Consider the following 24,394-nt stretch of genomic DNA (forward strand, 5'->3'; position numbering starts at 1 on the left):
TTTAACTTTATTTTTAATTTTATTATGTCTTTTTTACATTTCCTTATTGTATAGTTGTTTCTTATATTTTATATTTGATCTAGATTTTTAGGCTCTACTGTTAATGTTATCTGTATGCACCGAGGGTCTGAGAGTAACGCAATTTCAATTCTCTGTATGTATGTACTCTACATGTGGAAGAATTGACAATAAAGCAGACTTGACTTGACTTTGAAAATAAACAATATTTAATTAAATGTCCAGTTATAAATGGTTATAATAAGATTCAAATATTAATTTTCATAAAATAAATAAATAATAAATATAAATTTATTTATTTAATTATTTATTGTTAAATACAAAGTATTTAATATAATGTTTTAGATATATATTGTTACTGTGACATAAAATATACTTTGGTGACAGCCCGCAGCTCTTCCTCAGTGACACTTTCTTCGAGTAGAAACAAGGTTTCTCTGTCTGACTTCAGCTGACATCATCAATATGCAAATGAGCTTTGTGAAGAGGATGGGCTGTTCTTCCTCACACACAGCACAACAATGAGCGCTCTATGGACAGAGACTCTGGGCTCTTCATTACAAACACATGCTTCCTCTCTCAGCTCTGGATGAATGCGTCTGTGTTTCTGAGGATCCGGAGCATACAGCTGTTTCTGCACAGCATTGATGTGAGACGACGAGACGGTTCAATGAACATGATAACTGATGAAACTGCTGTGATCCTACAGGACAGAGTTCTGATCTAAACATGCTCTTCATGAATCCTGGGGCTCCATCAGTGGTCATGTGACCCTGGAGGATGTGAAGCGTTCAGGAGTTCAAGGTGACAACGATTCACTCGTGTTTGTGCTCAACACACACTGTATTTGTTTTGAAATCCACCGACCCAAACGCCAGCACACACACACACACACGAGTGTATTATAATTGATCTATTTACATGCTTTAACATCTATTCTATCTTTCTTTCTACTCTACATGCACTGCAGTACATGAGACTTTTCCCAGCACATCATGCATACCATTGCTCCTTTGTTAGTTTTGATTGCTTCTATTGTCCTCAATTGAAAGATAAAAGCGTCTGCTAAATGACTGAATGTAAGTGTAATTGTGTGAACACATACCTGCACCTCTGAGTCTGCACACACTGGCTGCAGCGGGAACCAGTGGTCTTTACCGTGGTATTTTTGCAGGTCTTCCTTCTTCACAGCCACTTTACCTGCAGAGACAACACTGATCACAGATCAGCTCTCAAACCTCCTGCTTCAGTATCTTTAAGACCTGAAGCTGCATTAATCGTGAATGAATCATAACAATCTGGTTGGTCAAGCTGCGTGATTAAATGCAGGAGCTCTACTGTGATTGGACGAAAACTAGGTGTTTCAGTGTACGCTGGCTTTTCATTGGCTGAATGGAAGTGGATGAGCTCAGGGCTCTAGAGTGCGACCATTTCACTCAAAACTATTTGACTATGAACAAATATTTAGGACTTGATCAGGATATTTGTGTTTGCGCTCAGGGGAACTTCAAAGGTACTTACAACGTGTGTCTACAGCGTTGAGTAATATAATCACAGACACATCCTGTCAAAGTGTAGACAGTGAGTAAATCAGATACTCCAGGAGCTTCGCTGATTATATGAGCTTTGTGAGATCGCGTGAAGATGAGTGACATCTTTTAATGATTAATAAGGGAGTTTGCAAGTGTGATATATTGATATAATACAGTTAATTAAACAACATGTAATTGCTTTATAGACATGTTTACCCTAGCTATCGAAATAAGGAAACTAATGCAAGCTGTGTTAGATGAAACAACAGAAAGTACTGACCATATGGCAACAGACCAGAAACATGAAACATCCTGTGATGCAGTATTGTAACACAGATATTAATCAGAGCTGCTCACCAATGCTGGAGTCCCTCCTGAACACGTCTCTGTCAAAGATGTAGAAGGACAGATGACGGAAACTGCGCGGGATTTCACAATAAAAGTCCTCACCGTAGAACGGACTGCGGCGGACAGAGAGAAGAGATATTGTGGGTGTCATTATTCTTAATTAAATGATTTTTCATTGTCAGATTGATGCATTGATGCACAGGTGTTGTTGAGTGATTTCACACCTCATTAACACTACATGTGTGTGTGTGTGTGTGTGTGTGTGTGACCTCACCATAAGGACTTCTCCAAGGTTTTGGTTCGGAAAACTTCCTCCTGGTCCAGGTTGACTGTGCAGTAACAATCCCGCATCTTATTCGGACCCGGATAGGGAGGAATGTTCTTGGCTTCACCTGGAGAGACACAGACAGTCGTTGGGTCGTTTATGAGGCTAATGATTAACTCGTTTGCGGCCGTAATGAGATATAAGCAGTCGTCAGATCACTGAGACGCACTTTTACTCTTATTGAAAAGCAAACTATTGCATTTTAACATCCCATCAGTGCTTCTGGAAAATTTGCATTCTTTTAGTGATGCACAGAATATGACCCGGAGATGATGGATATAAGTGCAAAAAATTCTGTGATAATGTCACTTTCATCAAAAAGAAAAACCTGATTACTTTTGTTTGATATAAATGTGAGCACACCAGAAAGAGACATTATGTTATTAGTAAAAATAATACATTGTGGTTGCGATTCGTTTTTTTGTAATTAATTTTGTAGACTGTTCTAATAAATGTTTTTGTAACCTTTAAATATTGTTATAATCATGAGAAATAAATAGACATTGTAACATTCTTAGAATATCAATTAAATTTGAGGAGAAAATATATTTCTTAGAAAGTTTTAAGAAATGTAGTTAGTGTATGTTTTCTTTCAGAATAAGAAGTTTATCCAACTTAGTAGAGTGCATAAGTTTTTATGTGCATTTTCAGAATTTACATGCATCTTGGCGTTTCCATCAAGTGTTTTTTTTTTATTTTTATGTAATATCCCAAAATGCATTAAAAAATAATAGGTGGATGGAAACAGAGCTAATACACACAGCTCTCTGGCTGCTCTGGGATCTGATGCAGAACAATAGAGCGCAATATTCAGTGAAGCACAGGGTGGGTTCAGCTCAAAAATCTGTGTGGGATCTGAAACCCAGTACACACTTCAGACACGTGAGCGGAGGAATGCTGTCGGCCCTGCAGCAGGAAGCATGCAACACTTTGGGAGGAAGTTGGGTGTGTTGCGGTGTGTGTTTCCACAGAATGAACCAGTGTCCTGTTACACACCCCCATTGACACCAATCTAAGCACCCGCTCGTTTGCTGCATGCACGTAATTGTAAGTGTATGTGGAATATTGTGATCCTTCATAATGCTGGACTGCAGTGAGTCACTAAGCAGATGAGAAGCCGATCCATGCGTGACATTCTGGATCTAGAAGCATCTCTGTTTCCGGTCCAGTCAATCCCAGCACAGATCCTGATTGGATTACAGCTCGCAGGTCACTCCGGAGACCACGGCATTGTGGGATTACTGGAGCTGTGCGTGTGTGTGCTCAAACATCACTAGTACTAGTGCCCACACTGATCAAACCTCAGGGTCTTAAAAATCGAAAGTTGGGCTCTACACTTAATTAAATATGATTATTAAAGCACAAAAAGACTGATACTGAAATATGAATGTTCTGCATGTCTCCAAATGTGTGAGTTGTGTTGTTTAAAAGAGCAACTGTTGCATTTTTAAATCATTAATCGATTCTAAATTCCATTCAAATTTACATGATCCATAATTAGAAATGAGTTTCAATTCCATTTCAATTATAAAATGCAATTTAATCATTAAAATGGTGTCTGGAAAAAAATGAAAATAAAAATGGAATCCAGATAAATGAAAATGAAAACAGAATACAGAAAAAGGAAAATGAGAATAGGATAAAAACGGAAAAAGGGGAATCCAGAAAATGAAACAAAGATAGAACAACGATAGCCTACAAATGAAATAAACACGGCTTTATATTTTTCAGATAAATCTGACAGTATCCAGGTATAGAAACTGAATAGTTAAATGTAAAATAACACTGCATAGTCTTCACTGTAAATTAATTCTGTGTGAATGTGTGTGTGTGTGTGTGTGTGTTCACTGCTGTGAACCAATATACTGTTACACATACATTTTCTATCTCAATTGGAAAACAACTATCAGCTAACAGGAAGTGTGGCATCCATTTCCTTTCGGCATAAGGACAAGAGAAAGAGAGCGACAGACAGCGTCTTTTGTGCAAATATCGGTGACGTTTCTCTGCTTGTGTGTGTGTGTGTCTGATATCACTGTCCATGTCAGTCTCCCCAGTGATGAAACAGATGTGACAGGCAATTAGGGCGTTATGAAATTAGTTTTAAGTTTTCCCAATTAACTTGTATTACTTCAAAAGTAATGACTAATTATTTGAAAGCATGAAACTTGAACAATTTCGCAACTGTTGACTGAAAGTTAAGTAAGTTTCTGACCATTTGATCAATTCCAAGTCATTCTTTGATCGACGCTCCCGACCAATAAAATCTGGGCTCGAGGAGCGTTTCCCGCCGAAGAGCACTGAAACTGTGGAGGCGTAAACATGAAACATCTGTAAACATGGTGACAGACTCCCTGCAGGAACTGCTTCCTGTTTCAGGGCTCGGCAGACAGTGTGAATGAGTGTCAAACTGAATGTGTTTCAGAGAGACCAAAACATCCTTCTGCTGTAGTCCGTCTCAGGAACATCTCAAGTGATTCTGCAAGACAGTGATGAGATGAAAAAACTGAGCTCAATATGAACTCACTCCACTGACTCTGATGTGTGTTCATCAGGATCTTCTGCTCACTGTGGGATTTTTCCACCTGTGTTCATGCGACTCAGTAAACATGTTTCACGCAGATAAACACGTGTGTGCTCTCAGACAAGCATGTGTTTATTTGAGTGAGTTGATGACATTTTTTATTAAATCAGGAATCCATAATTGAATGAATGAATTGTTATTAAATTGTATGTCTCACATTACATTATTTTTCACTTTATTCAATTAATTAGACATGTGCTTCCATTCCATTTCAATTATTAAACATGATTTCTGATTGCTAAAATGTAATTTAATCTTTAAAATGGAGTCCAGAAAAGAAAAAAAAACCTGAATTCAAAGAATGGGAAATTAAAATAAAAACAGAATCCAGAAAAAATGCAAAAAATAAAAAAATAAAACCCGAACCCAGAGAAATTAAACACGCAACACACACACACAAACAAACACATTCCCAGCATGCATTAGGAAGCGGACGAACCTTCACACAGCTACATACATGTGTGTGTTTCAGGCAGTGAAGAATAAATCACAGACTCAGGAAACGAGGTCAAGACACACCAGAGATGAAAGAATAAACAGAGTGAGATGATGATACTGACAGAGGAAGAAAAACAGCTAAACGCAGGAATCCTGGCGAGAGAATCCTGTGATAGGAAACTAATACAGTTACAGAAAAAATAAAAACAGCTAGTCAACCAATCGATTAGTGAGACTGACTATTTATTTCTTTTTATTCTTTTGTGGGCAATGGTGGTGATTTGAAGGAGATGAAATAAAATAGTATTTCCCAAACCGGGGTTCAAAAGTTGATGGAATTTTTTATTTTAATGAATGTAAATGAAATTTAAATGCATTTTAATTATATAATGAAATAATAAAAAAATTACATAATTTAGAAATAGGAAAATAAAAATAAAACACATTTTATCTGTGTAGTAACGTTTTCGACATCAGAGAATCATTAACCTCAGGTAACATAAACTAAAAATAAAATGTTTTTTTTTTTTTTACTTAAAATAAAAAATTAACCGAAATAAAATAAAATATAATTTTTTTTTAAATGATTTTATTTAAGCTAGTTATCAAGGCAACATTTCTCATTTTAATTAATTTTAACTTGATGTACTAAAACAACTAAAACTAAATAAAGTAAAATTATCAAAGAAAACTCTAGACATATTTAAAAAAAACAAAAGGTAATAAAAGTGGCAAAAACACCCATTCAAAATGATTAAATCTAAATCTAACTAAAATGTTAACATTTTTTAACTAAAATGTTTCATTTTTCATTTTCTATTTCATTTTTTATTTATTTTTTGAAGTACTAACAAAAAATATAAAACTATATCAATATACTATACTAAAACCTGCAGTGAACGTGAATGTGCTGATAAATTATTGAAATATCAACTTAAAATGTCAGAGGGACTTGAACTGTATCCTTGACCTAGTACAGGTGTTATTTAAACAGGTTAATAGTTTGTACAGTATCTGTGGCTGCTGTGAAACACACACACACACACACACACACACACAGATCATGTGTTTATTTTCACCATTTACAGTTACTGGACAAACGGCTCCAATAACAGACACAAACACTGAAATACAGAGACACACAGATAAAGACAGACAGAGATAAAGACAACACAGAGAGAGAGACAGAGAGAGAGAGAGAGAAGAGAGAGAGAGAGAGAGAGAAGAGAGAGAGAAGAGAGAGAGAGAGAGAGAGAGAGAGAGAGAGAGAGAGCCATGACAGGAAATGAGATCGCAGGAAAGGAATTCCGAATAGTTTAACGTCTCTAAACATGAAGACCTAGAACACAACGGCCACATGTTCCACAGACTCACCCAGCTCTTTAATAGAGTCACAGAAACTACAAACATATTTTCATATTTGGGTGAACTATTGCTTTAAAAGGGTCATATGATGCTTTTTTAACGATCATTATTTTGTGTATTTGGTGTAACAGAATATGTTGACATGCTTTAATGTTCACATTATTTTTTATTATTGTAGATCTTCTATGCCCCGCCTCTCAAACGCCTCGTTTTCTACTAAGCCCCTCCTTCTGACAAGCGCAGTCTGCTCTGATTGGCCAGCTGACCCAAGCATTCTGATTGGCCGGACACCGCAAGGACTCTTCGGAAATGTACCGCCCCTTTCCATAATCTCCATCTTTCAAAATAACTGAAAAGACAGTTAATAATGTCCTTAGTTTTAGACTGCAGACAGTAAACAGATGCTGTCAAGCTACAGAAAGCATCACAAAAGAATGAAAACCACTGTCCATTTGATCCATGTGCTGAATAAGAAAGAAACCAGCACCAACTTAAACATTCCTCTCCACTATATTTGTGTCGTTTCTGTTCCACAAGCGTCATCACACAGACCTGACTGTGTTCAAACAGGTTTCACAAACACTGTGAAAGTTTTAAAGTCGCAGGCTACACCCGATGACTCTCAACAAGCCATGCATCAAAACAGGAAGTGGGTGTAGAGTTTAAATGGCATTTCCTTCACAAGCTTGAGGGTGAAATCACAAAACTCTGATGAGGATGTTGATCCTCTCTGGACTGATTTACACTTTAGTCATTCTGTAAATTACCCCCCCCCCCCCCCCCCATAGGTCAACTTTACTAAATGACTGAGCAGGATAGAGAGAGACAGTCATTATACACGTTTACAATCATTCTGCAACAAACTACTTTAGAAAGTGCAGTTCCAGTGGTGAGACTGCAGCCAATAATACAGTGAAGAGTTAAAGACTAACCATTGGTTAAACACAGATTTAACCTCCAGCTCCCAACATGACACAAATAGAAACCAGATCAAATGTGCAAGGTTTCCTAACAATATTTGATCAATGCGTAAATATGAATAATATAATACTGATATAATATAATTTAAATACTGAAAATGATATAATTGCTCAGAATAAAATAAACACAAAATATTGGTGTAAGACTGACTTTGTTATAAATATTTGATATCAGAATATATGAAAATGTACTCCAATAATATCAGATTTATTTCCTAGAACGGCAGAAATAAAAGTCAGCTGAAATGTGAAATGTTTCCTAAAAATAGTTACACATTTGATCAAAGCGTAAATATGAATGATAATGTAATATGATATAATATCATACAAATTCTAAAAATAAGAATAACACACTAAAACATTTGTGTATTAATTTAAATTTTTACTCAGAAATTGCTAGTAGTAATACTTACAAATAATTACAAAGCAACGCAAGTAGCACATTCAATTAAATGTGAGATTTTGTAAAACGTTATCCAGTAATCTTGTTTTAATAAACTCATTTTTAGAGTGTATTAAACATCAATTCTTTTTTATCACAGTTATTAAAGTATAATATTAATATAACACATGTGCAAGGCAACAACAAAAATGAATTCTCTTCAATTGGATCTGTTACAAAAACACTTTGAAAGGAATTCATAGCATTGTCTTGTACATGGTATTGCTGGTAAAACTTAAATAAATAATATCTATGAAGAAAATAATGAACAGCTTAATCTCAGCATTATTTCTTTATATTATATATTGTTTTAAAAATGTGTTATTATTCAACTGATTGTTCCGACAACTTGTTTTGCACATCCTAGTAGCCTAGTCTTGCCATTATGGCTTTGCTGCTCATAAAGCGTGGAGTAACAGAGTTATATTAGATGTGCTCTGGTAATTTGTGAAGGGCATTCGTCTGTTTGCTCTCATGAACACCGGGACGCTCCAGCGAGAGCAGGGGGTGGAAACAGGGGAAGAAAAAACACGATGCAGGTGGAAACTTGCAGAAACATATACAGTACAGACCAAAAGTTTAGAAACATTACTATTTTTAATGTTTTTGAAAGAAGTTTCTTCTGCTCATCAAACCTGCATTTATTTGATCAAAAATACAGAAAAAACAGTAATATTGTGAAATATTATTACAACTTAAAATGATAGTTTTCTATTTGAATATACTTTTAAAAAAAATAATGTATTCCTGTGATGCAAAGCTGAATTTTCAGCATCATTACTCCAGCCTTCAGTGTCACATGTAACATCAGTCGATCACATGATCATTTAAAAATCATTCTAATATTCTGATTTATTATGAGTGTTGGAAACAGTTCTGCTGTCTCATATATTTGATCAATAAAAGGTTAAAAAGAACTGCATTTATTCAAAATAAAAATAAAAATTCTAAAAATATATTTTCGTTACTATCACTTTTTATCAATTTAACACATCCTTGCTGAATGATTTTATTTAAAAAAAAAGAAAGAAAAAAAAATGACTGACCCCAAATTACTGAACAGTAGTGTATATTGTTATTACAAAATATTTATATTTTAAAAAGATTTTTTTTTTTACTTTTTATTCATCAAAGTATTCTAAAAAAGTATCACATGTTCTGAACAAATATTAAGCAGCAGAACTGTTTCCAACTTTGATAATGAATCATCATATTAGAATGATTTCTAAAGGATCATGTGATAATGACCCTAAAAATTCAGCTTTGCATCACAGAAATAAATGATCATTTAAAGTATAATACAATTAAAAACTATTATTTTAAGTTGTAATAATATTTCACAATATTACATTTTTTTCTGTATTTTTGATCAAATAAATGCAGGTTTGATGAGCAGAAGAAACTTCTTTCAAAAACATTAAAAATAGTAATCTTTTGGTCTGTACTCTATATATATATATAACATATATGTGACCCTGTAGCACAAAAGCAGTCATAAGTAGCCTGTGTATATTTGTAGCAAAAGCCAACAATTAGTTAGGATTTGGTATTTGGAGCTAAAACTTTACATACACACTCTAGAGACATCAGACACTGATTTAATATCTTGTAAAAAGGCCGTAATAGGTCATTTTTGTAATATTTTGTAAATGTCCTAGCATAAATATATCAAAACTTCATTTTTGATTAGTAATATGCATTGCTAAGAATTAATTTGGACAACTTTAAAGATGATTTTCTCAATACCTTTTTGCATTCTCAGTATCTCTGCCAAATTTTGTCGAATCCTAACAAATCATACACCAATGGAAAGCTAATTTATTCAGCTTACAGATGATGTATGAATCTCAGTTTCAACCTTATGACTGGTTTGGTGTTCCAGGGTCTCATATTGCAAGAAGACTTGAGAACACCTGATCATGTCAACAGGAAGTGTGAGTCGAGGTTTACATAAAAACACTGTGAATTTGAGCGAAGCACAAAGACAGGAAACCGCCTCATTCATTTCACTCGTTACGCTTTGATGGTTTTCCCAAAAACTCCAAAAACACTACATTTCTCAGCAATATTCCTGGAAAACGAGTCCAATCCGTGGGCCTGAGTCATCGGCGGTCCTCTGGAGGATAAACAGTGTCTGTGACATCACATCCCCTGTGAGCCGAGTTAAACATTACTGAAGAGGAAGAGTGGCATCTCATACTCACAAGTCTTGGCCTCCTTCAGATGCAGCGCTGGGCACGTTTCTTTATCTGAAGGCGGCACAAATCAACAGTTCGACTGACCGCACTCCTCTTCAACAGCACAAACCACACAATCTGAAAGCTCCATCTGTCCTGGTGTACTACAGGCTTTATTACATGATTAAACCACTACTGGCAAGAGTTTTTGTAAAATTAAAACTACAACAACAGCATGAAATAACAACTGAACAGACCACTTACTACTAGTAAACATCAACTAATAGCACGCATGGACTAGAGATGATGCCAGCTGAAGAGAAAAGTTGTTTCTGACCAAGTTATTGCATTCTGATGAAAGATTATGAAGGTGTTTTCCTGTAGAACAGAGTCAGTTACGGCTTCATGATATGGGAAAACGTCTTACTCTGACTTTTCTGATAAACAAAAAATTGCAAATCAAAGCTACTGGTTTGCTGTATTATCTGTAGAGCTGCACAATTTGGCAAAAAAAAATGTATATCAATATATGTATAACAATACAAAAAAAATAGAATACAAATATTTAAATAAAACATGAAATATAATTATTTTAATTTTTCATTGTAAAATAAAACATAATAATATAATTATTATTATTACTAATATTATTGATAATAATGATAATATCAAATACAATATTATATATATATATATATATATATATATATATATATATAACTGTTGTAATATTTTACTGTAAATTAAAACATTAAATATTAAGAAATAATAATACAATTATTATTTTTGATGACAATAATATAAATTAAAAATATTTAAAGAACAAATATTGTAATATTTCACTGTAAGATAAAACAAGCATTTAAGAAAGAAATTTAATTATTATTATTATTATTATTATTACTGATAAAAATCAAATAAATAAAAATATTTTTCATGAATATTTGTATTATTTCACTGTAAAATAAAATGTCAAGACAAGAAATAATAATATGTTATTAAGGATTATAATATATATATATATATATATAATATTATTATTGACAATAGTAATAATAATAATACTAATAATAACAAATAAAAAAAATATTAATATTGTAATTTTGCTGTAAAATAAAACCAAGTATTTAAGAAAATATAATAATAAAATTAATATTAAATTATTAATATTATTATGACAACACCAATATTTATGATCGTTTTAGTTTCAATTATAATAATATTTTGGGAAGATGGTTTATGCACGTTGCTTTTCCATAGTCATAGTGTAATGGTACAGCTCTAACATCAATCCTTCACAATAAGATCCTGACCATGAATTAACAGAGTACACACAGTCACAGATGATTTGAAATGTGAGTGAAAGAAGGAAACAGCAGCACAAATTCATGATTCTTCACGTGACCGTCAAAGACAGTGAACTTCCGTCTGGTTCGCATTATCCCGCTGCTTCCCGGGAATATAGAAAAACAAGCAGCTTTGCAGCTCATTCGGTCAAATCAGGAAGTGATCTGGAGCAGTTTCCTGTTTCCTCGTCGCTCCATAAAAGAATAAAAGAATGAGAGCCTTCCATCGACACCTCCACCTGATCTTAGTCTGCTCATCATGACACTATTGTGCTCCTCGAACACCCATAATTCACTGTGCTCGTTCTTTTATCTTTGAACTGAGAATTTTGTCATCCATTAACAACATTGATATGTATCAGTAGTATCTGCCTACACAAAACTCTCATCATCAACCACCAACTATCATCCAGAGGTTTATTTAGCATCAGACGCTCTCGCAGAACAGATGCACTTCTGCAACCAAAACAACTACAACAGCATTGAAAGAAAGTAAAAAGCATTCATCCGTCAATGACAAGTTCATAATGCAACAGTTGACTAGCAGAGAGAGACGTTACTGTACATCTGCCCAACCAACTGGACACCAGGCCTTCTGTGAAGCAGGGTGTGACGGCCGATAATATCACCCACAGATGAGATTTCTCTTAAAGATCTCGCTGGTTGAAAGAGCAGTGTGTTACGACACGTGGAGCACCCAACTGAAGTGGGACTGCGGCTACTTCTCCAAAACATGTGCAAATCTGTCAAACGCTGGTGAAGCAATCGGGTTAACAACACGAAACCGCAGCACAGGGACGTGAAGATGTTAGGAAACAACACTCGCAATCACGAGTCAAGCACAAATGGATTTGTTCCCATATCTATCTATCAATCTAATACCATCACCGTTGCTTATAAGTGTTCATTTAAGTATAACAACAATAATAACAAATACATTTTATTCATCTAAAGTAGAGAATAACTTAATTGCCCATTAAAGTAGCATGCAAAGCCATCACTATACAATGGTATTGCCACAGTGGAGTTCTTTGTGTGATAATAATAATAATAATAACAGTGTTATAAAGCACTAATAATCATAACAATAATCTAAAGTGGAGAGTAACTTGATTGCTGCACTTCAAAACATAAAAAGTCTGAGGAATTACTGTCAAAATGATTTAGTACCAACATAGTATTAAAGTAAGGTTTATTAAATTAAGGTTATTTTGTTTAATTATCTTACTTTAATAACAGCAGCTGTTAATAACAAATTACCAGTTATCACAAAAACATTGCATTATATTTTGGCATATATTTTAAATTATTTTTATTTTTCCCATTTATTTTTATTTTTTGTATTTCCCATCATCCCAAAATTAGAAATGTTGCTTTGCCAACTAGTGGAAATAAAATAAGCTTAATGATTTTTTTATTTTTTTATTTTATGGCAGCTAACATTTAAAACAAAAAGATTTTATGCTTTTAGTTTTAGTTAACTATAATAACCCTTAAACAACTGATCATTGTCTAACTCTGTTGTAAAAGGTGTAAAAGAACATTCTCTTGCAGTTTTTCTACTTCAATATTTCACATTTACTTCAGTGCGTTTCTAATTTAAGCAATTTCTGAATGAAAATTGGGTAACATTTTACTTGAAGCCTTTTTTATAATGCATTAATAAGATATTCATAATGAATGTTGTAATCTAATGCATTAAATCTTTTCATAAATAACTGTAACCAAAGTAAAAATGCATTATAATACTTGCAGATTCATGTTACATCTAAAATAGGTTGTTTATTGTGTCAATGCATTATATTTCTCAAGCTGTGTTTAATGCATAAGTATTATAATGTTTTATACTGTAACTGTGGTTACATTATGAGGTGCATAACAAGGCATAATTAATGCATTAAAATACTTTTATGATGCATTATGTATTCAGGCTTGAGGTTTTAGATTATTACCATAGTGCAGTCAGTGCTAATGAGATGCAACAAAGTGTTACCGAAAAATGTTCCTACAGCATTTATTTTCAATGTGCAACCCAAACTGAGTGATATTTAAATGCAAAACAGTTACAGAGCTCATATAAATGTGTTTAGCTGCACTGTGGTACATATGGAAATATGGAAGAGACTGAAACAGGTTCCTGGGTTTACTGTGCCATACAGAGACTAGATTAGACCTGCAGGACTGTGTGTGTGTGTGTGTGTGTGTGTGTGTGTGTGTGTGTTCTGAGGAACAGAAGAACATCACAAACACAAATGCATAATTTGAAATGTCAAGCACACTCGGACAGAAATCGAAAGAGACAAACACAGAGAGCATCTTCTCAGGTTTATCATCATGTTTACATCAGTCAGAAACCACATGCCAGCAGTCAGACCGAGAACACACAACACATGTCTGTCAGTCTGTCCAGGAAGAAAATCACAAGCGTTTCTGTTCGAGTCGGAAAGAATGATTTCATCCGCGTGTTTGTACTTGTTGCGATGCCTGTATAAATGATTTCAGATGAAGATCACACTGAAAAAAACGACAATAACGTTTAAGAGCCCCGAGCTAAAATGCTCTGCAGCTTCTAAACGGCCACAGCTGGAGTGAAACACACTAATCTGTGTCTATATGAGGAAAACACCTTCAAGACACGAATATAACGATCTGAAGGCACAGATGTCGGTGTTTTCGCACATCTGGATGAGAAGCTAACGGTTAACCGTTATTTGAGGCTCTCTGATCTGAGGCGCCATTCAAACACATAATATTAGACGTAATGCGATAAATTACCTCAGATATATCCGCGTTAATATCTAAATGACACAATTACGTATTCATGTGTGTATATTTGTATAAATATCCACAAATTCTCACAATAGACTGTGAGAATTCACCGTGTGGTTTCAGTCAGAATTATGGAACGCGGTCACAATGGGTCAAAACTCACCGATTTTTATTTTGACACTCTGGAAAACGCGAAGACCTTCCTCCTCGACCGCCATGCTCGCAGCTCCAGCTCTTTCCCCCGGTTTCCGTTCTTTATCCGCCGCTCTTTTTCTCTCGGTACGTTATTCCAGCGCGAACGGTGACTCACCGGACTGAACAGCGCGCGGCGAACGCAAAGCTCAAACGCGACCGTTTCTCGAGGGGGAGGGGCTTGAATGCCCTCTCGCGTGCTGATTGGATGACCGCTCGGGCGCGTCATGAAATGGGAGGGTACTATGACGTTACACCTCGTCTACGCACAGCGAATGCGTCGCGTCAAAACCGCGTCGCGTTGATTGCAAGATGTTACCCAAATTAGCCATCCAAACAGTATTAGTAATAGCACAATTGAATGCTTTTATACACAATTTGGATTTCCCCCCAAAACTATAGTTTTACATTTTGCAGTTATTTTTGATACTATGTCCTGTGATCTGTACCAAATCAGCCAGCTTGTATAAGCAAAAACAAACAAATCACAAAACAATGTTTTTTTTTTCATGCAACTGTCAGGTTTGAGAGTTTGTGCTTTTTTGTTTTTTTTATAAATGTTTATTTTTATTATTATTATTTTTTTCAGAATAGTGGAAGGAAAACATGCAAGGGACACTGTTAAGTGTTTCTTTTATAGCACTATATCTATTTGTGTCAACAGATTTCAATTACAATACATATTTTTAAAGTCAGTTTCTCAAAATGATTTTTTTGAGCCATAAATCTCTACTTCAGTAGACCAAACATTACATTATATATATATATATATATATATATATATATATATATATATGTCAAGAGTCTATATATATGTCAAGAAAATTCATTCATAAATAATGCCTCATTTGCATATTTAAACCGAACATTTAAGAAAACTTGTAATATAACAAAATATTTCAATTATCAATGTTATCAGTCAGCTGGTTAAGCGATACCTATTAGTTTATTTTACAATTATTATTTTTAATCTGTTCACCTGCAGTGTCTCGCCTTAAACACCACTTCTCTTCTTTCTACATGCTCACTTCACTTGAACTCTATATCGTGACAATGAAGTTCAATGTTAAAAAAAAAAAAACCTTTCTGGTTTATCATATTTCTGAGACTTTTGCACCACTTCTGAGTTTTGCCCTCATCTGGAAATAACACAAGTATGGTTTGGGACAAGAGTCAACCTCGCTCAAGGCGTAACCAAATATTCAAGATTGAGGGTATGAGAACAGCCACGTGCATTATGAAGACTCATATTAATCGAATAAAAAGTCCACTGAAAATCCACTGAAAGCTCATCTAGTGTGTTACCAGTCACTGAAATCTCATCTGGCTCGTAAAGAGCAGGTGTAATTTAAACCTGTGAAACAGATCTCATGTCATACGTCCATTTAGGCTACAAACTGCAGGTTTGTTCGTGAGCCTCTTACTGAAGGATCATGAAGTTCAGGGTGATGTTTTAACGACCCTGAAGCTGCTCTGAAACTGTTGGGCCTCTATCATGTGGGCTTTGCTGGTCTAATTATTGGACTTAAGCTCATTGAACTGTTTCCCTAATTCGTGCCGGATGCTTCATCCTTCCAGGACGGGTGGCAGTCAGATGCTGAGAACAGACTTTTGTTTCCACACTGCTTCCATTAGTCACGGCTGTAGGCATTAATGTCTGACCCTTTTAAAATAGCACCAGAGCTAATTGCATTGCTCCAATCCTGCGCGTCAGCATGCAACAGTCACTGCGAGGCGCTTCGAGAAAACAGGTGACGTTTGCATGAACGAACTGATAGACTTCTGAACATGATCACACTTTGACGCATATACAAAGCATGCGCCGACAAACAATACTTTGTCACATACAAGCATCAGCCACATGCAAATTTCCCATTGAAGGGCGTTTACATGCAGACACACGCAGGGCAGTGTGCAATGTAACCGTCTATTTGATGTTTTTATTTGAGTCAAAACAGTGCTGACTACACCCTGTGGTAAACCATCGGGTGTGTGTGTGTGTTGTGGTTTAAGAAAACAGAGGTTAATGCTTAAAATGCATTGAGCTGGAGGGAGCAGGTGATGTTATTAGATCTATGTTGTTTCTCTGTTGCATGGAAATATAAAGGAACATTTGCATTTATTAATTTAGCACACACTTCTAATTAAAGCACCCGTTTGTGTATGGTAGGCCACATTTACACTGTCAAAAGCATCTCTGAATGTGAGTATCATATGATCATCAGGCTTTTGAGAAGTGTTTATCTCTCAATCATCAATCCATTGCATTGCATTTTATGTTTTGATCAACTAAATATCATCTTACTAAAATATATCTTACTTTCTGGCATAAAAATATCAGCATTTGATGTTTTTGCACAGTTTGGGTCTTTTCCTCCATATTATATCTACATTAGAATATATGACCATAAAAGCATATCAATATGAAACACATATTGTATTATTTAATATTAACTGTTCCATTGAAATAGATTTTATTCTGACTATTCTTTCATATGTCAGGCTTTTAAAATGCATTGATTGTCTTCAGTTGACAGTTCTTCAGTTGAATGAAGTGATTGGGGAACATTTGCATTTATTAATTTACCACAGGAGCATGCACTCATCTGCTGTCTGATAGGCCACATTTACACTGTCAACCTGATTATTCCACTGCAAATCTCACTGCATGCATTTAAAAAGCAAAAACGTAAGTGAATATGCACATGTCAGATGAGGCCTTGCTGTGTAATTTGTCTCTAATTGTGTGAAGGTGTGAGGGACAGCTGTTGGTTTTATAAACTGACGGATGCTCAACAGTGCTTAAAGTTCACTCACGAGTCAAAGAAACAATGGAGATGAGCTGGAAATAGCTGTTGAGATCAGCACACACACAGAAAATTACAGAGCTGGCATGTCTTGCAGCAGGCTGCTAAAGTTTCACAGCGAACTGCGGATTCTGGATGTATATGGAGATTAACACGAGAAAAAGAGGATCTCTCTAGAACGAGGAGTGTTTGGTGTCCCAACACATCCAAATGAAATGCAGTAAATGCAGCAGTAAAATCCATATTCATAAAGCCTCCGTTGTTCTGCTTTAATATGTCTCTATAATCGCTTCTGTCCCAGATTCTCACACTACAGTACAGAAAACACAAGGAGTCATTATGTGCAGGGTACTTATTTTATTTCCCTTTCTTACATTGAGAGAGATTCCAGTAAAATGAATACACTGTTGTGTTAATTGGGCACTTTTGTGAAAAAGTGAAAGTGAGAAAGTGAAAGTGAAGTGACATTCAGCCAAGTATGGTGACCCATACTCAGAATTTGTGCTCTGCATTTAACCCACGCAAATGAGATCTGTCATTTAAACTCCACTGTTCTCCTAGACAGCAGTGAGATTACACAGAGAGACGTTTGAGACAGAATGATCAGGCTTCTCGGGTGTTTCTCCTTCTTGTATCTCATCAAGTGATTCAGAAAGAGATCTCAGCAATGTCTGAAACTGTCTGTGGGAAATGTCAGAGATCTCATTATGAGTATTTCTCATCAAATGCAACTCTGTATATCCTCTTTACTTTTGGCTATAGTTAAACATATAAAGGGAGAAGATTCTGAAAAGCATCATCAAGTGCTAATCCTACATGTCTTTTAGGGTTTCAAATCATCTCAGGAGATCAAAAACAATATCTCTAATATTTCTCAAAGAAGAGTCCATGCTGTAGTCACCGAACACGTTTAAACTCGGTCATGCCGTAATCACCAGTCTTTTAGAGAAGTGTGCTTCTGAATGATTCAGCTAACCTTAAAACACAAAGTGAATGCATCTTGTGTTTAACACACACTTCACTTACACAATCAAAACAGAACAAGGCTTTCTGACTCTGGACAGACGAATGAAAGCACCAATAATAATCAGAGAGGGACAATAAGACCATCTAGTGGTTGAACTCATGCAGACACAAAGCTCACACATCATTGTGTCAAATGAGAATCTAGGAAATTAGGTTTTATTTAAACATTATTTAGTTTAAATTTTGAAACCTTTTTTGACATGGTTTCAAAAAGAACCTTTGACATCTGAAGAATACAATACCAGAAACTAAACACTGCCAGATCAATATATTCACTATAAGTCCACTATAAGTTATGTTGAATTTTTTTTGTTTCTGTCAATTATAGCAATTTTGGCAAAACTAAAAAAATATATGACCCACCAAAATTAAAATTCTGTCTTGTTTACTCCCCCTCATGCCAAACTCGACTTATATGCTGTTGGAAACATTACTCTTTAGCCTTGAAAGCATTTTAAACAACATTCCATAAGACCTGTGCGCTATATTTCCAGTGTTATGACGTCATGCAGTAGTACTCAATGGAGTACAGACGTTAATTTATGTAGAGTAATTTTGAGTATGTATTTTCTTTCTTTTTTTATGCATTTTTACCCGAAACAGAGAACGTTCTCAGAACTTTGACTAACATTCTGGTGAGGTTCTCTCAAAGTTATGAACAATATGTTCTCTGGTCTTTAACGTTCTCAAAATGTTAGCACAAAAACATTATTTATGTGTCGTTCATGGAGCGCTTTTGAAATGTTACAATGTCTTTCAGAACGTTCATAGAACATTCAAAAGTAACATTGCTAATGTTTTCATATATATTATAGTGTATAGTATACATACATGTAAATACAGTATACATTAAATTAAATAACGTATTTTAGTTACATATAACAGGTTGTTCCTAACACTGTGTGTTTCTGGTGGTGACTGAGATTGAGTGTTACTGCTCCTTTAAGAGAGTCGCTCGGCTGTCGCGCACATTGTGTCGATACCGGTATGCCGCAGCTCTTACTCGCTTGTTCTCGCTCTGTACGGTAATGTCTGCTCTTTTCCGCCGAAGAGCCGTTCCCGTTCCACTGACTGCTTCCGAAAAAAGAGACCGGCGTTGCTTCGTTCCTCACAAAATTCCCGGAGTACGATGGTCGAGGGGTGCTCATCGCGATCCTCGACACCGGGGTGGACCCAGGGGCCGCGGGCATGCAGGTAAATCGAGCCCGCGGCTGCGGTTCATCACTAGGCCGCAGTCGGTTTTCTCCCGTTTAAGTGACCACACATACTAGACGTCACCGGAATTCCGGTGTCATAATAAAAGAAAGACGCACTTGACACATGTGAAGTAAATCAAGCGGAATAAAGCTGTTAAAAACATAAACAACACGATTGAAAGGACAAGCTGTGTCATCCTCATTTTACAAATAAGTTACTACCGTTTCTTTGTCCTACCTTGATGTTTCTAATCAACAGTAAATACCTTGATACCTTAAGATAGTAATCATTAACATGTTAGACATCAAAGAGAAAGGCTTATTAAAGGCTGTGTTTCAAAACCTAGTGAGCTCCCTACATAGACAGCAGCACTATAGCGTCTGATACTGACATGCTGTCTATGTAGGGAGCTCATGTGTGTTATAGCTAGTGTTCACCTAAAACCCATAACAGGGTCATCTGCTTTGCCTGTAATTATGTATGTTAAAAAAATTAAATAATATATATACTTACTTTAAAGTGAGATTCACTCCATAGCTCTATAGGTTTCCCGTTTCAGATTCATGCTGCTTGGGAGAATCCGTCTGGGAAGTTTCGCATCGGAATGGTTATGATTTTATTTCCCTAAAGCTCTCGAAGAGAGAATACAGGTAACGCTGATGTTATATGCACAAACAAATACATGTTTTGGCTTATTTGTTTCTAATACCTCCATGTCTTTGGGTTTGAAAAAGTGTTCTGCTGTTGTCTCACACATATCTGTTTAAACGCTGCTTGATCTGTGCAGATTTCTCTCCTGATTCAGACCAGAACACTTTTTCAGTGGAGGAAGTGTTATTATGGATTATAGTCTCTATGTGTTTGAGTTTAAAGCATCTTAATGCTGGATGTGTTTCATCTTTTGTCTTCTCCAGATGTTTTTATCAGCTGTCTGGACTCTCATTCTGATTCTTTTACATTTTCATCTAACAAAAACAATTGTATGTATGTTGGTCAAAGACGAAAGAGGGTTTACATTGTTGTTGTTTTCTACCCGAAAAAAATTAAAAAGTTTTCGGTTTAATCTAATTGCAGCTTTGTTTTTGTTTTTCTGAGCAAGAAATAAATATTAAAGATTTTTCCCCTGATTTACAGAAGATGTCATTCAGTGTAAGAATCTCGTCAGGCATATTCACAACAAAAATCTACTTTTGACACATTAAAAGACTTAATTCCTTTCACCCCAAATGCTAATTAGTTCCTAGTTGTCAGTAAGAATATTTTACTTATTTAAAACAAATAAAATGTAATATGCTCCCTTATTCTTTAATATTTGTTTAATATGCACACATCAGAATAAGCATGTTGTTTGAATTTTTACATAAATATTGTGTCACGCTGAATGACAATGTAACTATTTCAACCCAATTTTGACATTTATTCTCCAAAAACTTATTTGAAACCTTAAAAGTAGACACTTTACTTACATTTAATGCGCTTTCTATGGACATAAAATCACTTTTGTAATTTTTTGTTTTGATGTGGATATCTTAACGTGTATTAATTCATTACAAAAAAGAGATGCACAAGCACACTTTGTACTTAGTGGATGATGCTGATAGTTAAACAAGCTGGACCAGAAATAATATCTCGGTTTTGCAGAATATGCATGATATATTAATGTATTTCTACATGGTGTTTAGTTTTACAAAACCTCATTACAGTAGTCCTTTTGCTATCATAGCTCTCATTAAAGTACAGTTACCTGTGTTTCATGTAATGCAACATTCGACAAAAAAATTAATTATTTAGCAAAATGCGATCCAATTCCAAGTCCAAGTTTTCTCTTGTTCTGAGTCTGGACTCAAATATTTCCTTCTGGATGTGTTTGGGTGTGTAAGTGAAGCGTATAGATGATACTTTCTGGTATAGTAAACAATATTTACAATAAGATAATAGTCTTTTATGGTTATGTGCATGGCACAATAATACATTTTTATTAAGAAATGCATTTTATCTGAAATTAACTTTTGATTTCTGAAGCACCGCGTTCTGTCCATTACAGCACGGTAAGAACTGTTTTCTCACTATTTTACATTGTTTTAAACATCCTAAACTTGTTTACTGTTTAATAATGGTCTGCAAACATATTAATAAACGGCACAATAAACATTTCTAATGTAATATTTCAGTTACCCTCCGGATGTGTGTTTTCTTTTCTAAAGGTTTGATAATTATATCCATGTTTTGTTAATAATTCATTATTTATTGTATATTTGTGCAAAGGTTTTCTTTATAAATCTCTCTCCTGTTGTAGTCTAATGTCTTTGGATTTGAATCGGCCACACGTGAAAGAAATGTGTTAAAGAATTAAACAAAGTAATGTTTTTAATAAATCTACATCATTTCTTAATTGGCGAAAACATTCTACCAGTTTTTAACATTAGACCAGCATTTTTATTTTTGTCAATCTTCACTTCTAGCATGCTTTATCAGTTAAAACACACGTATATGTAGACAAATATCTAACCTTTTTTAATAACAAACATCAGGAGAATGTTTCTGCAAAAGCAAACAAGTACACAAACACAAACATACCGCAAACATACTTTACAAATAAACAAACACACTGTAAAAAACAAACATAATGTACAAACTAAAACTTACAAACAAACACAAATATACACCCAAACTCAAACAAGCACACAAACAAACAAACAAAGGCACAGACACAAACACGCACGCAAAAACATATACAAACATGCACAAACACTCACATAAAAAACAAAACACGCACAATAAAACAACCCACTTAAAAATTTCAACTTCTACAATGTCGCACACAAAACATTTACAAATAAAAACTTTAGCCTCACACTAGGCATCTCTACAAAGATGATGGAAAGCAGTGTAGTTAAAAACTTTAATTTTTACAACTAAGATAGTTTGCAACAAAAACAAAAAATAGTGTTTTTTATGCAAGGTGCTACAAATGTCTCACAGAACTTTTACAACAGATTAGACTTTCTTTCTCACTTTACTAATGGTGTTGTCAACCATGCAACACATTTATTTTTCACACTATAATGTTTTATTTTATTATAAAGAATTGGGTCTTTTATAGATTTATGTTGCTAAGATTTGATCAAATAATTATTAAAGGAAATAATTCAAATAATCGATAAGTCCATGACATAATTATCTTACTGATACAGATGTTAAGATGTCTAGTAGTAATATTTTTTAGTTTTCATCTAGGATTCATATCCACACTCGAGTGTTTTTAAAGTAAGAGACCTGGACAAATGAAAATACATGCTTGAAAGACTTTTCACTTTAAGATATTTTTTAATGACAGACTTAAAGCTTTAGGTTGATTAAAACAATTGAGTTTATGCATTTCTCTTGAATATACAGTAACCAGAGAATACATGAAGCAGATTAAATACATAACCTCATAAATGCATTGTGGTACTATCATGTTAATCAATAAAAAAGACTTAATTTATATACCATATTTTACTTTCTTTTCAAAACACAATAAACATTCTTATGTTGAACAACCGGTTTTAACATTTAGCTGAGACCCTGATGGAATTATTTTTCATTTAACAGAATGGGAAAGTTTCTATGGAAGTGTAATAGGTTATAGATTACAAGTTACCCTATTTAAAATCTAAAAAGTAATGTAACAATTTCAATTTCTTTAAGAAAGTAATGTAACTGATTACATTCGATTGTACTTTTTTTTATCACTTTTATGTTAACATTTTAGTAGGACTCAACAACTGTCAGACATTCAAAATCCTTCATCACTTAAATAAGGATTGTTATAATTACATTTTAAAGCAAAACCACCACACTTTGAGATTGTTCTGAGATTAAATACACATTTAAAACCACAACAAGATAGTTTAATAGCTATTATACTGCTTTTGAAATCAAGTCTTTGCATAGATATGACAGCAAACACTGGCATCTAACAACGGCTTGGTAAAACAGTTAAACTTTAACTAAATAAATATACATCACCCAAATAGAAAATAAAACCGTTATCGAATAAGAATGTGTCCTAAACTCCTGAAACATCTGTGTCTCATATTTTAAAGCAGTCAATGCAGTTGAAATATATCAAATAAATCTGTTTTTATGTTTGCTTGTACATTATGTTTGTGTTTGTTTACGTTTGTGTTTGTTTATTTGTACATTTTGTTGTACATTGTGTTTGCATTTGTATGTTTGTGTTTGTTTGCGTGTATGTTTGTTTCCTGTATGTTTACGTTTGTGTGTGTGTGTTTGTGATTGTATGTTTGTGTGTGTGTGTGTGTTTGTGTTTGTGATTGTATGTTTGTGTTTGTGTACTTGTTTGCATTTGCGGTGTATGTTTGTGTTGAGGCTTGAAAAATCTAGGTGTGAATAAAAATAATAAATGTAACTCAAATAAACTAAATAAACAAAAATTAAACCACGTCTTCCTGCAGCATCGAGCACCTTGTTAAAAACGATCACCCTCGACCCGATCTATCTGATCTCATCCTGAACATCTGTGAAATCACATTCACCAGATCTACATTATTAATAAACCGTCCTGGTTTCTCTCAGACAAATATTATCTTTGTAAATTCTCCAGATGTTTGACCACACGTCTTTTGACCAGTCACTGAACTTTTGGCTAAACTTTGACAAAGTTCACACTCACAGGTAAACGCTACAAATAGATGCAATGGAGATCCTTTAATCACTGAACATGATCTGTTTTTCACTGAACTTTAGCTGACACACACCACCAAAGTACACAATGCCAGATCCCTCACAACTAATTAAGTTGCAAATGAGTTGAGATCTTAGAAACAGGTTTAGATGTTTTAC

General features: G+C 34.6%; 1 protein-coding gene across 4 annotated transcripts in view; it reads right to left on the reverse strand.

The window, feature by feature from the left end:
* Nucleotides 1-14,698, reverse strand: part of LOC132143316 (ras GTPase-activating protein 3-like) — a 39,046-nt gene extending 24,348 nt beyond the window's left edge. For all 4 annotated transcript variants that reach the window (XR_009434235.1, XR_009434236.1, XR_009434237.1 and 1 more), the window contains exons 1-4: nt 14,488-14,698; nt 2,173-2,290; nt 1,908-2,011; nt 1,124-1,218 (exon numbers count right to left, since the gene is read on the reverse strand). Coding sequence is in view for 1 of the 4 variants with exons in the window: in XM_059553435.1 (XP_059409418.1) it covers nt 1,124-1,218; nt 1,908-2,011; nt 2,173-2,290; nt 14,488-14,542 (372 nt within the window). In the remaining 3 variants the exon portion in view is untranslated. The remainder of the gene's footprint in view (nt 1-1,123; nt 1,219-1,907; nt 2,012-2,172; nt 2,291-14,487) is intronic.
* Nucleotides 14,699-24,394: the final 9,696 nt, after the last annotated feature.

Source organism: Carassius carassius, chromosome 7 (genome assembly GCF_963082965.1).
Source record: "Carassius carassius chromosome 7, fCarCar2.1, whole genome shotgun sequence".
Taxonomy (NCBI): domain Eukaryota; kingdom Metazoa; phylum Chordata; class Actinopteri; order Cypriniformes; family Cyprinidae; genus Carassius; species Carassius carassius.